The 15,225-nt window shown below is 41.7% G+C and overlaps 2 protein-coding genes across 14 annotated transcripts in view; one reads left to right on the forward strand and one right to left on the reverse strand.

Moving 5' to 3' along the window:
- Nucleotides 1–15,225, reverse strand: part of DCLRE1C (DNA cross-link repair 1C) — a 116,864-nt gene that overhangs the window by 54,691 nt on the left and 46,948 nt on the right. For 7 of the 8 annotated variants that reach the window (XR_014242619.1, XM_082385415.1, XM_082385413.1 and 4 more), the window contains exons 2-3: nt 8,432–8,524; nt 3,309–3,541 (exon numbers count right to left, since the gene is read on the reverse strand). The gene's annotated coding sequence lies outside the window, so the exon portion shown is untranslated. The remainder of the gene's footprint in view (nt 1–3,308; nt 3,542–8,431; nt 8,525–15,225) is intronic. The other variant, XM_082385414.1, reaches the window with a different exon arrangement.
- On the forward strand, nt 280–14,472 carry MEIG1 (meiosis/spermiogenesis associated 1). 6 transcript variants are annotated; one of them, XR_014242658.1, is made up of 4 exons: nt 280–3,194; nt 7,535–7,701; nt 11,811–12,620; nt 13,326–14,472. XR_014242658.1 is itself a non-coding variant. In XM_082385756.1 (4 exons), the coding sequence occupies exons 1-3, from the start codon at nt 3,155–3,157 to the stop codon at nt 11,937–11,939; spliced, it is 336 nt and encodes a 111-aa protein (XP_082241882.1). In that variant the 5' UTR covers nt 280–3,154; the 3' UTR covers nt 11,940–11,951; nt 12,395–14,472. The 6 variants fall into 6 exon arrangements, 3 of the variants coding, with proteins under 3 accessions (XP_082241882.1, XP_082241883.1, XP_082241881.1); XR_014242659.1 differs by having other exon boundaries at nt 14,008–14,472; XR_014242660.1 differs by having other exon boundaries at nt 11,811–12,002; nt 12,395–14,472.

Here is a 15,225-nt window from a genome sequence, read left to right on the forward strand (position 1 = left end):
CAAAAAAAAAAAACAACCCACTAATTCAAAAAGATACATGCACTCCAAGGTTCATAGCAGCATGATTTACAATTGAAACAACCCACTAATTCAAAAAGATACATGCACTCCAAGGTTCATAGCAGCATGATTTACAATTGCCAAGATATGGAATCAACCTAAGTGTCCATCAACAGATGAATGGGTAAAGAAGATGTGAGATATATATATATATATATACATATATATACATATATATATATATGTATATATATGTGTATATATATATATATGTGTATATATATATATATAATGAACTACTACTCAGCCATAAAAAAAGAATGAAATTTTGTCATTTGCAACAACATGGATGGACTTGGAGGGCATTATGCTAAGTGAAATAAGGTAGATAAAGAAAGACAAATACTGTATGATATCGCTTATTTGTAGAATCTAAAAAGTTTTTTTAAACTAGTGAATATAACAAAAAAGCAACAGACTCACAGATATAGAGAACAAACTAGTGGTTACCAGTAGGGAGAGGGAAGCAGGCAGGGGCAAGATAGGGGTAGGGGATTAAGAGGTACAAACTACTATGTATAAAATAAACAAGCTACAAGGATATATTGTACAACACAAAGACTATAGCCAAGATTTTATAATAACCATAAGTGGAGTATAACATTTAAATATTGTGAATCACTATGTTGTACACCTGAAACATATAATCTTGTACATCAACTGCACCTCAATAAGAAAATTATTTTAAGGAAAGGACCAGATCAAGAAGGTCTTGTACACCAAGCCAAGGAGTTGAAACTCTAACTTGAGTGACAGTGGCAAGCCAGGGTGGTTTGAAACAAGGCAGTGACAGGTGAGATTAGAGCAGTATTTCTCAAAATATGACACCTGGAAGAACACCACCAATAGTATTTGGAAACGGGTTAGAAATGAAAATTTTCTACCCCAGCCCAGACCTACTGAATCAGAAACTCTGGAGATGGGCCCAACAGTCTTTTGGGGGGTTTTTTGTTTGTTTTGTTTGTTTGTTTGGCCATGCCACTTGGCATGTGGGGTCTTAGTTCCCCGACCATGGATGGAACCCACATCCCTTGCACTGGAAGCGCGGAGTCTTAACCACTGGACCACCAGGGAAGTCCCATGGCTGTCTGTTTTAACACACCTTCCCTCCAGGGGATTCTGATAGATGCTAAAGTTTGAGAACCACTGGATTCAAGTTTAGAAAGACCACTCGGTCTGGGGCTGGGTGTCTGGGTAGGAAGGTACTGCAACACTCCAGGAAATGTGATAGTGAGAATTCATTTTTTCATTTAACAAATACTTGTTGACCATCTACTATGTGCTAGACACTGTTCTAGACACTAAAGATTCAGCAGTGAGCCAAGCCAAGCCCATGCGGTAATGGAACGCACGTTCTAGTGGAAATAATAATATCTATTGACATCATTTATGCAGTTCCAGATGCTGTCCTAAATACATTTAGGTGTATATTTATTTCTTCATCCTCACAACAACCCCATCAGATAGGTACAGTTTTTGTCTTCATTTTACAGTTAAGGAAACTTAGTTTAAGTAGTAGAACCCAGATTCAAATCCAAGGTCATGCCCTAGATGCCAGTGTCCTAGGCACCACGCTATACTGCTGCCACAGCATCATAGTGGCAGTGGTAGTGAAATATATTTATTCAGAATATATTGTTTTAGTACCTACTGAGTGCTAAGCACTGTTCTAGGAATTTAGTTAACAAGATCTCTCGCTTGATGGAAACTACATTCTAGTGAAAGATAAATAATAAAATTAAGAAACAAGCAATATAGAAAAGCATTATGCTAAGAAAAGGAAAAAAAAGAAACAAGCAGTATAAATAGTATATTAGAAGGTGATAAGTCTTGTGGAAAAAAGAAACACTAGAACATAGTAAGACAGATAGAGAACGTGATGGGAAGAGAGAGCTACAGGGATTGCGATGGGCAAGTTGAGATATCAACAAAGACTTGAAAACAAGGAAGTTAGCCAAGGGGATAAATGGAGGAAGACCATTCCAGGCAGAGGAAGCAGCTACATCTAAATCCTTAATGTGGGAGCAGGGTGAGGAACAGACAAGCCAGTGTGGCTGGAGCAAAGTGATCCCGGGCTCCCGAGCAAGGGAGGAGGGATTGCGTGCAAATCTTGAAGGGCTTTGTTGGTTTTTACTCTGTAAAACGGGAAGCCATTGCAGGATTGGGAGAAGAGAAATGACATAATCTTGTTTAGGTTTTAACAAGATCGAACCTATTGTTTTGTTGAGAATAGACTGCAGGGGACAAGAGAAGCCTGTTGGGAACTCTTGCAATAACCAGAGGGGGAAAAGTGATGGTGGCTTGCGCTGGATGGGATCAGTAGAGCCAACAGGTTTTGCAGATGGATGGATATTTTGCTGATGGAGGGCCAGAGAAAGTGGACTCTAGGGACCACCTACCGAAAGGGGGAGACCGTGGAAGGGGCAGGTTTGAGGGTGGGTGTTTGGAGGGTGGTTGTTTTGGACAACCAGATAGACGTTGAATACACGTTGGTTATACGAGTCTAGAATTTAGAGAGAGATCTGGGCTAAGGAAATAAATTTGGGAGTTGTAAGTAAATAGGTAGTCTTTTAAATGATTAATAATGTAGGTAATGTTGGGAAAAGATAAAGCTATAGGTGTCATTTATCATAGGTTTACTAATTGTCAGGCACTGTGCTCGACCCTATGGATTGGCTCATTTAATTCCAACAAAAGAAGAAGAGGTGGGACAGATAGGAGGCATCTACCATCAGGGACCAGACGCACCAATGGTCTCTGTTCTCTGATCGGCTTTTTTAGGGAATTCAGTCTGTGATTCATGCAGCGGGCTTCTCTCCACCTCGAAGTGGGCTTGGGAAGTTGCAAGGCTCCACCCACGCGCTTGCGCACAAAGGCCCGTTCGGAGGGGGCGGGGCCTGAGCGAGCACAAAGGGGCCTGAAGGAGTTGAGCGCTCGAGCTGCGCTGGGCGTTGCCGGGTGAAGCGAGTGTCGCCGAGGCCGCTACAGTTGGCCTCTCGCTGGCCCAGCGCAGCCCACGGATCCCGAGCGGAGAACACGAGCACCGCCCGGTTCGCTGGCGAGCTCCCAGGCGGGGCGCCCCGGCCTCTCAAGGATGGCCGAGCGAAGGTTACCCGGGCGAGCAGGACCCACGGGTGAGTGGGCGCGTCGCTGCGGGGTCGGCCCTGCTCGCCCCGCCCCTGTGCCTGCCAGGCCCCGCCCCGAAGCCCAGGCTCCGCCCCTTCTGCCCCGCTGCTCCTTCAGGGTACCTGAAATCTGTCCGCCTCGCTCCTCTTTTTTCTCGTTTCCTCTTTTTCAGGAAGGGTCTTTAATTTCGAGTCTCCGTAGTTTCCGCGCCGCCTTTGTCTTTAGGGGTCTCGATTCTGGGGGCTCCTTTCTGAGTTCCCTGCAGGTCAGTCATTTGATCCCCAGGGTTTAGGATACTTTCTCCATCTCAGCCTTCTCTAGGCAGATTTTACCTTACAGACGTGATTGTTGATTTCTGGAAGGAAAAAAAAAAAAGTTTGAGGGACCAGAGAAGCCCTATCGGTCAGCTCGCGGGGTCCCCGAAAGGAGGGGCTTTCTGCTGTGCAGATGCACACTCGCACACCTGGACCATGGACCACCAAGGCCTGTTATGGAAACCAATTCTGTTGTTCAGCTGAACCCCCAAAAACTTTGGGAAGGGAAGTGTAAGAATTGTAGAGATAATCTAGTGAGACCTCTTCTCAGTTCAGGAAGCAGAGGCCCGCGAGAGTGAACTGACTTGGCCCAGGTTACATGCTAGTTAAAGGGCCCCTCCGCCGTATTCTGCTGTGTCTAGGAATAGAAAAAATAAAATGGGGAAAGAAATGGAAGATTAGCCTTTCTGATAGCTCTTGGGGTTTTAATACGACTATAAAAGTAAAAGCACTTTTCAGAGCTAGAAGAAGGTGATGGCTTTTTGCATAGAAGGGAGTTTGAGATTACATCAAAGGCTTCTGTTAGATAAAAACCTCAGATTGTCACGGACTTAATATTGGTGGGATTTTTAAATACCCACATAAACCCTAATACTGTTTAACAAAATTTGATTTTTGCAAACTAGAGACTCAGGCATTGCCATTTCCTGTTTTTCCAGACACAGCTTAGTATTACAGAGGTCAAATGTATTTTATATAAATTATTTTTTGCCACAGCTGTCATTAAAGAAACCACTAACTTTCACAGTGCTGAAGGCTACCAGCAGAATTAGTGCTACCAGTGAATTTATGGGAATCACGGAAATCTTTAAGGAATTTTAAGTTGATCTTTCCTATTTTTAGTTGCATTCTGTTTTTAATAAGTAGTAAGTGGTAAGAGAGACCAAAAGAATTTACACCATCACCATATAGTATAGCCACTAGGGTTCCTCTTATGGTGAAAATACACTCACGTTCCCTTTAGATATTTTGGGAAAGCAGAGTATTGAAATGCCTGATATGTTTGTTTATTTATTTATTTGGCCGTGTGGCATGTGGGATCTTAGTTCCCCTGCGCAGGGATTGAACCCGTGCCCCCTGAAGTGGAAGCACAGATTCCTAACCACTGGACTGCCAGGGAACTCCCAAATGCCTGATATGTTTAGGGGGATGCATATTTCTTCTGAGAAAAATGGCGATTTCCCCAGTAGTTAAGCTGAATGCAGCATATTTTTCTGCTCTATTAAATGTTTGAAAATGATGAAAGGTTACATAGATAACATTTAGGAAAATACTTTTTGAATGACTATGAGTAAATAAAAGTATTTTATTATATATCAAAAAGCCAAGCCTCAAGCAGAAATGGCTTGGGTGAAACAAAAATTAAGATAGTATCACTGCTCTGAGAAAACTGTAAAACCAATGTTAAATATTACAGCCACTAAATTCATATAAAAACATGACTCATTTTGAAAGTTTTTTTTTTTTTTTTTTTCTAGCCATTGGTGGACCCTCTGGGGGAGCCACCTCCAGGACCAGTTTCTTTTTTCTTTTTTCTTTTTTTAATTTTATTTACTTATTTATTTATTTATGGCTGTGTTGGGTCTTTGTTTCTGTGCGAGGGCTTTCTCTAGTTGTGGCAAGCGGGGGCCACTCTTCATCGCGGTGCACGGGCCTCTCACTATCGCGGCCTCTCTTGTTGCGGAGCAGAGGCTCCAGACGCGCAGGCTCAGTAATTGTGGCTCACGGGCCCAGCTGCTCCGTGGCATGTGGGATCTTCCCAGACCAGGGCTCGAACCCGTGTCCCCTGCATTGGCAGGCAGATTCTCAACCACTGCGCCACCAGGGAAGCACCCTGAAAGTATTTTTAATACCCTGAATTTGCACCGTTTTTCTCCCATGTTTCTTAGTGTCATTTTCCTGTGGAATATATATCTATGTATATATATAAAATATATAATTATATATGTTACTGGATCATCAGGCTGTACCACATATGTCCAACTCACTTATTGGTCATAATTAGTATATGTGCAGCAATGAAGCAGTCAACCTCCCATTAAAATGAATGCAGTTGAAGGACAAAGTTTGACTGAAATATGGCTTATGTCTTGTTGTGTCAGGTTTTCCAAATTTTACATAAATTTATACAATAACATAACAATGTACTGCCTTAAATTACAACATGAGCCTGAACCTAAATTCATAAATAAGCATCAAAATTTTTAAAAAATCAAATAGTAACAATACCTTAATTGTCTTCATTCTCATCAATATATGTGTTAGCATGCAATGGGAAAAAAATGCAAACAACAATTCTAATGATATATCCACTTAGGTGGTTGCTACCATCATCAGAGTGAGAACAGGGTGACTCAAATGACTTCATTTAAACACGGAGCTAAGTCTGAACAACTGTGGGAACTATGGTTTCAGAATAGAATGTCAGTGTCATAACCTTTAGAATGTTAACTTATGTAACACAATTCTAGAGGAGGTGGGAGGAAGCATAAGACCAATTTCCTTATTTTTCCTAGAAATGAATCACTCAGTACTAGTGCGTGATTTATACATGGACTTCAAACAAATGACTTAGTGTCCTAACAGTCTTTTTTATTAAGTCTTTTATCATTTATTAGCAGTCTTTTATTACTTTTATTTACTTAACAGTCTTTTTTATTAACCATTTAGAGAACTTCTACACTACATCTTTAATATTGAAGAAACATTTAATATTTAATACTGAAGAAACATTTATCTGAAGTTCAGCAATTCCCGTCAATTTTATTTCCATTTCCTATTTTCCCTCCTGGTAAATCCAGGTAAAGCTAAATTTATTACACTTGTTAAAGCATTTGTTATAAGATTCCTTTTCATAAAACTTTTTAAGTCTGTCCTTCTAACTCATCATTTGGTTGGGATGATATTCACCTGATGGATAATTCTAACTGTTGTGATGATTATTTTGCCTTCTCTTTTTGTACTTTAATGTTTTGCTTGACTTCTTTAACATAATAAGCATTTGTCATTAGAACTGAAAAAATTCAAAAAATATGAATTCATTTACAGGTTCCATTTACATGAAACCTACTTTATTAGGTCTGATTTTAATGTATTTCAGCCAATAGAAACATATTTAAATAGGAGAATGAATTCAAGGAATCATGGTGAAAATTCTGGGCACTTTATTTTAATAAATGACTGTAAAATATATTAGTATATAATAATTATATAATATTAAAATATACATATATTGTATATAATAGGTATTATATAATATTATATATAATAATAAATGTTAAATGAATGATATATTTTGGTAATAAAATAAGAAGTCGCCAAAAAAACAAGTGCAAGATTATGTCTTTGAAGAACTGGCTATACAAGTTTGGTGACTAGACAGTTACGTGAACTAGAGCTGAAAATTTAATTTTAAGGACTACATTGCTTTAAAGTCAGGGATCTCAGTGTCAGGACAGCCACACAGCTGTCATTGACTGTGTCGACAGTCCGTCTTCTCACATCAGGACACAGTGGCCTGAGTCAGGGGACTGCGGTGACTGGCATGTTTCCAAACAGTCAAGAAAAGGAAAAGGAAGAAACCATTGCTTCCCAGTAAGAAGAAAAGGAAGAGAGTGAGAAGACCGATCTTACTTTCCCTTAACGGACAAAAAGGGAGATAAAGTTTTGAATATGATTAAATGAAATGGTGGTGGGATATTCTGACAATCTCCTGAGCAGTTAAAACCAAGAGTGTGATTTCAGAAATGTATAAACTATGGTCTGAAATACCAGAATTAGTCTGCAGCATTTAGGACAGCACTCTGTAACTCTGAATGCAATTTTATGTATCTTTCAGGGTTGATTTTATTTTATTTCCAAAATAGAACATGAATCCTTCTCACTCTTGGAATTGAATGTTTAAAAATCTAATATATTTAATGGAATTCTTAACTCTCTAATTTTTTTTCAACGCTAGTTTTGTTCATTCTTAAAGGGATTTCACAAACTGTCACTATTACGTTATCTATTAATGTTGTTTTCACATCTTTCAGAAATAACTGGTAATAAGACCTCTGTAGCCATGGCTAGTTCTGACCTGAAACCAAAATCAGTAAGTCATGCCAAAAAGTGGTCAGAAGAGATAGAAAATCTGTACAGATTTCAACACGCAGGATATCGAGATGAAATTGAATATAAACAAGTGAAGCAAGTTTCTATGGTAAGATTTATGCCTCTACAAACCTGAACTCAAAATGAGTTTGTTAGGTGGTGAAAAGCACTAAAAAACAAACAAACAAACAAACAAAAAAAACAAACCAACCAAACAAAAAACCCACCTCCAACAAAGAACCAGAGAATATTAAAAGGGAATTCTACTCCAGCCCTCTCGTTTTACTGATGGGGAACTGAGGCCCAGAAGAATGATTTTCAGGCAGACTGGGGCAAGAGGTGGTTCCTCAGCACAGAAACATTAAGAATTTTCTAGCTTTTACTGACAACTGTGCTGTGAACCTTTTATGGTAGACCATCAAAGCAGAGTCATTTTCTCTCCCTAAGGTAATTCTATTATCAGATATTCAGTTTGCTGTGGAACTATTATTTCTTTCCTGTTTCTTTTTTACTTTAACCACAAATTATAAAGGGGTTAAGTTCTTTAGGTGACAAAATCTCCCGACTTTGGTTGTGTATTCCAGACTTTCTTGAGAGATTAGAGACATGGTTTTGCTTTTCAAAGACTATACCAAAATCTAGATATGGCCCCAGTTTATAATGTGATTTTTAAAATTCATTTATTCTACTGAATACTAGGAGGCTGAGTTTGGAAGGATATTATAGAATATGACATAGTATTCATAAATGTATTTTAACTTTTAGAGCTGAGGTTGCAACAAAGTGTTTATTATTAACTTGTTTTTTATTTTTGTTTTATGTTTTTATTATTAACTCACCATTGTTCAGAGGCTAATTCTTAGATGGGTTTTTCAGATCCCCATATTCTTTTTCTTCCTTCATTCTACTCTTTGATCTCTGCTTAACACGTCCTAAAAAAGTAGATAGGAAAAAAGATGGAGGCAATACAGAGCTAAAATGTAATAGACTCTTTCATTTAATGGATGTTAATTCCATAGAGATTATTAGGGGTGGTAAGGAATGAAAATAAACATACTGATCAAATGAGGATTTGATGGATGACTATGACTTTCACATATCCATTTCTTCATATCTACCAGCATTTTACTCTTTGGTCCCCATTACCAAAAGGGAGTTTTCATTACTCTATCATCTGTGGCTTCTAAATAGTTGTAAAACACAAGCATCAGCATTTTAATGCAGTTCAAAAATAAGCTTCATACACTTGCCTTAAGATTGGGATAGGCTATGCCCCTGAAAGGTGTGTAAGACCCAGGGTCATATAGGCAAGGCGATCATACAGGCGCTGATGCACCTACACCACCACCTCAGAAACTGTTGTGATTGAGATCAGATAAGAGATAAGAGACTGAGATAAGATCAGATTTAAGGGAACACAAAGAACACCCTTAAAGGGGAAGTCCCAAAAAGCACCTGAGGGTTGTGTATGTGTGTGTGTGTGTGTGTGTGTGTGTCACAACCCGATCCACTATATGACTTGACAGTTGTAGAGAGGTTTTGCATTTCACTTCAGTGTATATCTATTGGGTACCTGCCATGTGCAAATTTCTGTGCCAGGTGCTTTAAAAAGATAAATATAAAAGCAAATGCCTGACCTCAAGAAACTTCGAGTACAGGATTTGGAATCAGTCTGCCCAGGCTTTGCATTCTGGCTCTCCTCCTTGGCTAGGGAACCCTGAACAAGGTTCATAACCCTTACTGAGCTCAAGTGTAAAATGGTGATGCCAGTGCCTGCTTTAGAAGATTGTCTCAGGAATTAAATGAAAGCATGTGTTGCAAGTGCCTCGCACTGTAGTGCTCAGTAGTAGTTTGCTGAGTGAATGAATGGCGTTCAGTGAATGATAGCTTTTATTATTCCTGTATCTTGGAGTGGAAGATTAAGAGTGACGAACAATAAAAACTTACACAAGTGAAAATACATGCCCCCCAAAATTAAAGGAAGATGAAATTTTCTTCCTTCAGGGACAATCTTCCAAAAGGGCTTCATGCCCCGAGAGGCATTTGCAGTGGGCCTTGAAGGACGGACAGGAGGGTAACTGAAGGCTTGCCTTGATTGGCAGCGGTCTGAAGGGTTTGGGCGATGTTCTTATCCTTACCTGAAGCACATGTCCTTATGGGCACTATTAATGCTTACTGACCTCCTGCCCAAGGAGAGCTGACTTGAGGACCATATCACACCCCTCCACCATTCTCTAAGGAATGAAGGTTTCCTAGGTTGAATGGGAGTGATGGGTAGAAAGCCAAGAAGAAAAAATTATGAAACAGCAAAGGGTTATAGAAAGAAAAAATCCTAGAGGTTGATGAGACAGAACCAGTACCTCTGTTTGGAAGCCCCCCCTGATTTCCTAGGGTGAGGCAGCTGGAAGCAGGACCTCAGTCCTTGTCTTCTTTGAAGAAATAATTCAGCAAAGTGACAGAGATTGTGAAGCAGATAAAGTGTTTATTGGGAGCAAAGTACGTGTTGAAGAACACACAGGCAGACTCAGAGTTGCGCGCAATAGGGGTGGCTGAGATCGCTTACATGGGGGCAGTCTTCTGGGTTACCTCTGGCCAATCGTCCTGTTCGTGCCCACATTTGGCCTGACTCAGGGTCCTTCCTGGTGGGTGCATACGCATCTCTCAGCCAAGATGGATTCCAGCGCGAAGGTTTCTGGGAGGTTGGCAGGACATATTATGGGCTGGTGGCTCCTCTCTCCTTTGGCCCCTCCCGAGACTGAGGATCTTCTCTGCGCACGTGTCCAGCCAGAAAATCCCCTTTGCCACAAGAATGAGAAAAATGTGGTCACGTTGTCTTCCACCCAATCAGGGCTCTGCTCTTGCTGGTCTCTTATCTCGAGGTGTTAGCAGGAGACTGGTTGCAGCTGCCCAGCCTGGGCCCGTCTGTCTCCTTCCTCAATCCCACATAAAGTGCTGCGGGTATTCTGAAGAAGCAGCAGTGTACTGTGTCTTCACTGAATGAGGTGGTTGGGGGAGCCTACTAAATGTGAGAGCCTGCTCTTGGCCCCAAGAGGAAGACAGCGGTAACGGTATCTTGAGAACTTCTTCCTTTCTCTGCTGAGGGTAATGGAAGCAACAAAAAGCAGGCTTGACCTAAGCGATGGAGAGCATTGCTTTTCTCTATGATGTACGTGTCAGAGAGCCTGCCAAGGTTTACCAGTAGGCTGCTACCCGTTTTTGCTAACTCCTAAATAAGCGAGACCACAGAAGAAAGCGAAAATATGTTGTTAGAAAATAAAGGATGTGTGTTCTTTTGTATTCGTGGCATTTTCGTGTTCCAGTTTGGAGGCTGTGATTTGTAAGTGAGGGATTGGAGAATGAGTAGCTGCCTGTAGAGATGATGTTGAAGAACAGGACTTGGTTTTTATGCCAGGAACACAAAATCAAAATACTAGGGTTTTGACAGTGGTGGAGTACATGTCACACAATCCAGAAGCAACATACCTAACACAGCAAAAATGCATTGACCTGAGCAAGAAGGTATAACGCAAATTCAGAGAGGAAGCGGAGAAAAATGTCCAAACTAGATCAAGCCAAACGATCAAGTAAGCAAACCAATATGGCGAACGAGAAAGACTAGTGTGGAGAAGGTAAGAAGAGATTGCTAAGGACTATGTTCATGACCTCAAATTTCTATGAAAAATTGAGTTTTAAGGTGTGAACTTGAAACATGGACATGAGGAAATACATGTGTATTTCTCTAGATATAGAGATTTTCTAGATGTAGAGATTTAGATATCTCTAGTCTAACTGCTTCCTTTAGTCACCCCTGTGGCCTGGGCCTAGCCCTAATTTCCTCCTTGGGTATTATTTTTAGAGGTAAGTAAGTAATCATGCTTAAAATAGTTTGTAAACATAAGAAGGATAAAGTTTAGATTATTTTGAATGTTTTATCTTGGCTGCAGAGTAGAAATTTAAATCTAGAAATTGGGATCTAGGGAGAAGCACTGAATTAGTTGTCCTGCAGTATAAGGATACAACTTAAGTGTGTTGTGTGTTGTGTGTGTGTGTGTGTGTGTGTGTGTGTGTAAGATATCACTAAGAGCTCAAGTGTTTTTAAATTTAATTTTGTACTTTAATTGTTTGATGTGACTTGTGTTTTTAACTGTTTGATAGTGAAATATTATATAAAAAGAACATCAGCATTACAATATTTGTATTCTGGTTTTCAATATACAGGTAGATCGTTGGCCAGAGACAGGATATGTGAAGAAACTTGAGAGACGGGACAATACTTTCTATTACTACAACAGACAGAGGGAATGTGATGACAAGGAAGTCCACAAAGTGAAAATTTATGCTTACTAGCCTTACTTCTTGGTATTACCTGTCATTATCTTTTTAAAAATCCACTGTTTGATTCTACATCATGTAAGTGTCATTTTACAAAAGACTCCAAAATGCAGACTTCAATGGAATGTTTTGAGACACCAAAGCCATGAAACGTGGTCTCTAGTAATCATCCCATTCTGTTCTAAAATATAACTGCAGTAGCATTCCATTGGTACCCGCCTTGCTCTGGTTCTTCCTGTTCTAACCGTGGTAGCATAACTACAGTAAGTCCTCTACATACAAACGAGTTCTGTTCTGAGAGCGCGTTCGTAAGTCCAGTTTGTTCCTAAGTCCAACAGACCTAGCCTAGGTACCCGACTAACACAGTCGGCTATATAGTACTGTACTGTAATAGGTTTAGAATACTTTTCACACAAATAATACATAAAAAAACGAACACAAAAAATAAAGAAAAATTTTTACTCTTACAGTACAGTCCCTTGAAAAGGACAGTAGTACAGCACAACAGCTGGCATCCAGGGGCTGGCATCGAGTGAGCGGGCAAGAAGAGTTACTGACTGGAGGAGGGAGAGGAGGTGGGCGACGGTAGAGCTGAAGGATTGTCAGCAATAGGAGACGGAGGGCAAGCGGCAATTCCACTCACGCCTGACACTGATGGAATGCACGTTCGCATCTTGGAAAGTTCGCAACTTGAAGGTTCGTATGTAGGAGACTTACTGTATTATGCAGGGGAAGAAAGAGCCCCACTTGAAACCATTGCAGCGGTTGTGTAGAGGTTAGTCCCCCGACGCCCATCACTTTGAACTGCCAGATCTGCATTCTGTGGCCCGAGGGGCTTTCTCTTGCCTCTGGAGTCCTTTGCCTCTCACTGAGTTGAGTGGAAATGCCAAGAAATGAGGGTGCCTGGGGCGGAGGTATCAAAGGCCCAGCCACCTGCTTCCGCAGGGAGGAATCAACCCGAGGTTAACCTTCGCTCACGTGCAGCAGTAACTCATTGGATGACGTAGGCAATTGGTTCTCTCCCGTCCTTGCCCCCTTCCCCCAGTCCCCTGCCAGCGGCTCCTTCCCTCCTGAATCACCTCCTGGCGGAGCCTCGCCCTGGGGTCAGCTTCTGGGTCCCGTCCCCGCCGCCGCCGCCAGGGAAGACATGTTCCAGTGCTGCCTGGCACCACCGCAGGAACAGCCCGGTGCCAACGCGCAAAGAAGGCCGCTAACCCGGGAGACTGAAGAAGCGCCCCCACGCCAGTGAGTCTTGACGCTTTGAAGTTAACTAGCTGAAAGATATAATTTTCATTATAACTTTTTTGTCACTGATAAGACTTTTTGTTTCCACTGATAAGTTCTGACCTTTAAATAGATTTTGGGTTACGAGCTCACATCTATCAATTCATTCAACTTCAGGTCCTGTTTTCCAGAACTACCTGCCCCACGAAGCTCCGTTAGTTTTTCCCAGTTCAAAACTGTGCCTTTGGGACTTCCCTGGTGGCGCAGTGGTTAAGAATCCGCCTGCCAAGGCAGGGGACACGGGTTCGAGCCCTGGTCCAGGAAGATCCCACATGCGGCAGAGCAGCTAAGCCTGTGCACCACAACTACTGAGCCTGCGCTCTAGAGCCCGTGAACCACAACTACTGAGCCCGTGCGCCACAACTACTGAGCCCGCGCGCCTAGAGCCTGTGCTCCACAACAAGAGAAGCCACCGCAATGAGAAGCGCGCGCACCGCAACGAAGACCCAACGCAGCCAAAAATAAATAAATAAAATAAATAAAAAAAGAAAGAAAAGGCAAGGCACTGACTGGGAGACTAAGTCTGCAAAACATACACAAAATAAAGGACTTACGTCCACAGTATGTAATGAATTCTCAATATTAAGACAGGACAATTAGAATTAGGCAAAAGATGTGAACATCTAAAAAACAAAACAAAAGTGTGCCTTTTCAGAACAAACACATCGTGGAAAGGATAAATAGACTGGTAAGCCTCTTTTATGCCTTTCCCATGCTGCCCGGGGTCATCTTATTTAGCACTTGTTTCAAGTCATTTATCTGTACGCCTATGGTCAGGATTTCTGTCACTGTCTTCCAGGTTTGGCACACCACTAGGTGCTGAGCATAGGAGGTCTTCTGAACTTGCTAATGCATTAAAAAAAAAAAAAAAAATTTACCGTGGTAGAATAATTGCCCGCAAAGGCAGCCACATCCTTATCCCTGGAACCTGTGGATGTGGTACCTTATATGGCTAAAGAAACACTGCAGATGTGATTAAGAACTTGATATGCGGACATTATCCTGGAAAACCTAGGTGGACCCCATGTAATCACCCGGGTCCTTAAAGAGGGGAGAAGGCAAGTCAGAGTCAGAGAAGATGTGATGAAGGAAGCAGAGGCCTGAGACATGCAAGGAAGGAGCCAAAAGCCAAAGAATACATAAAGCCCCAAGAGTCTCCGAAAGGAACACAACCCTGCCAACCCTTGGTTTTACCAGATAAGACCCATTTCAGACTTCTGGCTTCCAGAACTGTAACAGAATAAACTCATGTTGTTTTACACTCCTCCGTTTGTGGTGATGTGTTTACAGCGGCAGTAGGAAATGGACACCGACATGAAATAGATGAAGCCAGTAACCATCCACAGTCTCGAAGTCAGCACGAGTGTCAGCCATGGCCTGCCACTTTTGACATTTTGCTACAGGTTCAGATTCAATCCAAGGAAGTTGGTCAGGCAGTTTTTATCTGGAAAGCTCTCAGTAATTAGCTCCAATGTTCTAAATGCGATGGTATCGCTCTGCAGCGAGACTCACTTGAGAAACATGGCCCTTGGGACCATGAGATGCAGTTTTCATTCGCTGAGTCCGTGTGACCAGTGCTTTCCCAATGTGCCTTATGGTGAGCATAGCGGGTGCCAATCTTTCTTAAAAAATGGGTAAGCCACTTTCTTCTCAGCTCCTTTTTGGCCACTTTTCATAAGTGCTTGTGCCAGCTAACCAATATGGTGCTGTGGAGAGCGGCATTGGCAATCACTCATAGTAGGGTGTCTGTTCTGTGTTGGGACTTGGCCCACAGGCTTTGGTTCATGATGGCAAGAGAACCCCAATCTTGTTCCATACTAGATACTGGGAAAGAGCTGTTCTAACACACAGTTGCCAGTTTCAGACTGAAGCAGCAAGAGGGCCAGGCTATGCAGCTTGGTAGGGCATCCCCAGTATGAATGAGCACTTGGGGAGGACCCCTCTCTCCTGGGGATGAGAAACCTGTTTAGTTTCTACCATTAAGTTGCACTTGGTGATGCTTGTCAAGAAGCAGCTG

This window comes from Balaenoptera borealis, assembly GCF_965194805.1.
Source record: "Balaenoptera borealis genome assembly, chromosome: 3".
NCBI classification, from domain to species: domain Eukaryota; kingdom Metazoa; phylum Chordata; class Mammalia; order Artiodactyla; family Balaenopteridae; genus Balaenoptera; species Balaenoptera borealis.

Coding starts and splice junctions, on each gene's coding strand:
- MEIG1 (XM_082385755.1), top strand. CDS start 3,155: ATGGCCGAGCGAAGGTTACCCGGGCGAGCAGGACCCACGG. Junction 3,195..7,534: donor CGGGCGAGCAGGACCCACGG/GTGAGTGGGCGC, acceptor CACATCTTTCAG/AAATAACTGGTAATAAGACC. Junction 7,702..11,810: donor AAGTGAAGCAAGTTTCTATG/GTAAGATTTATG, acceptor TTCAATATACAG/GTAGATCGTTGGCCAGAGAC.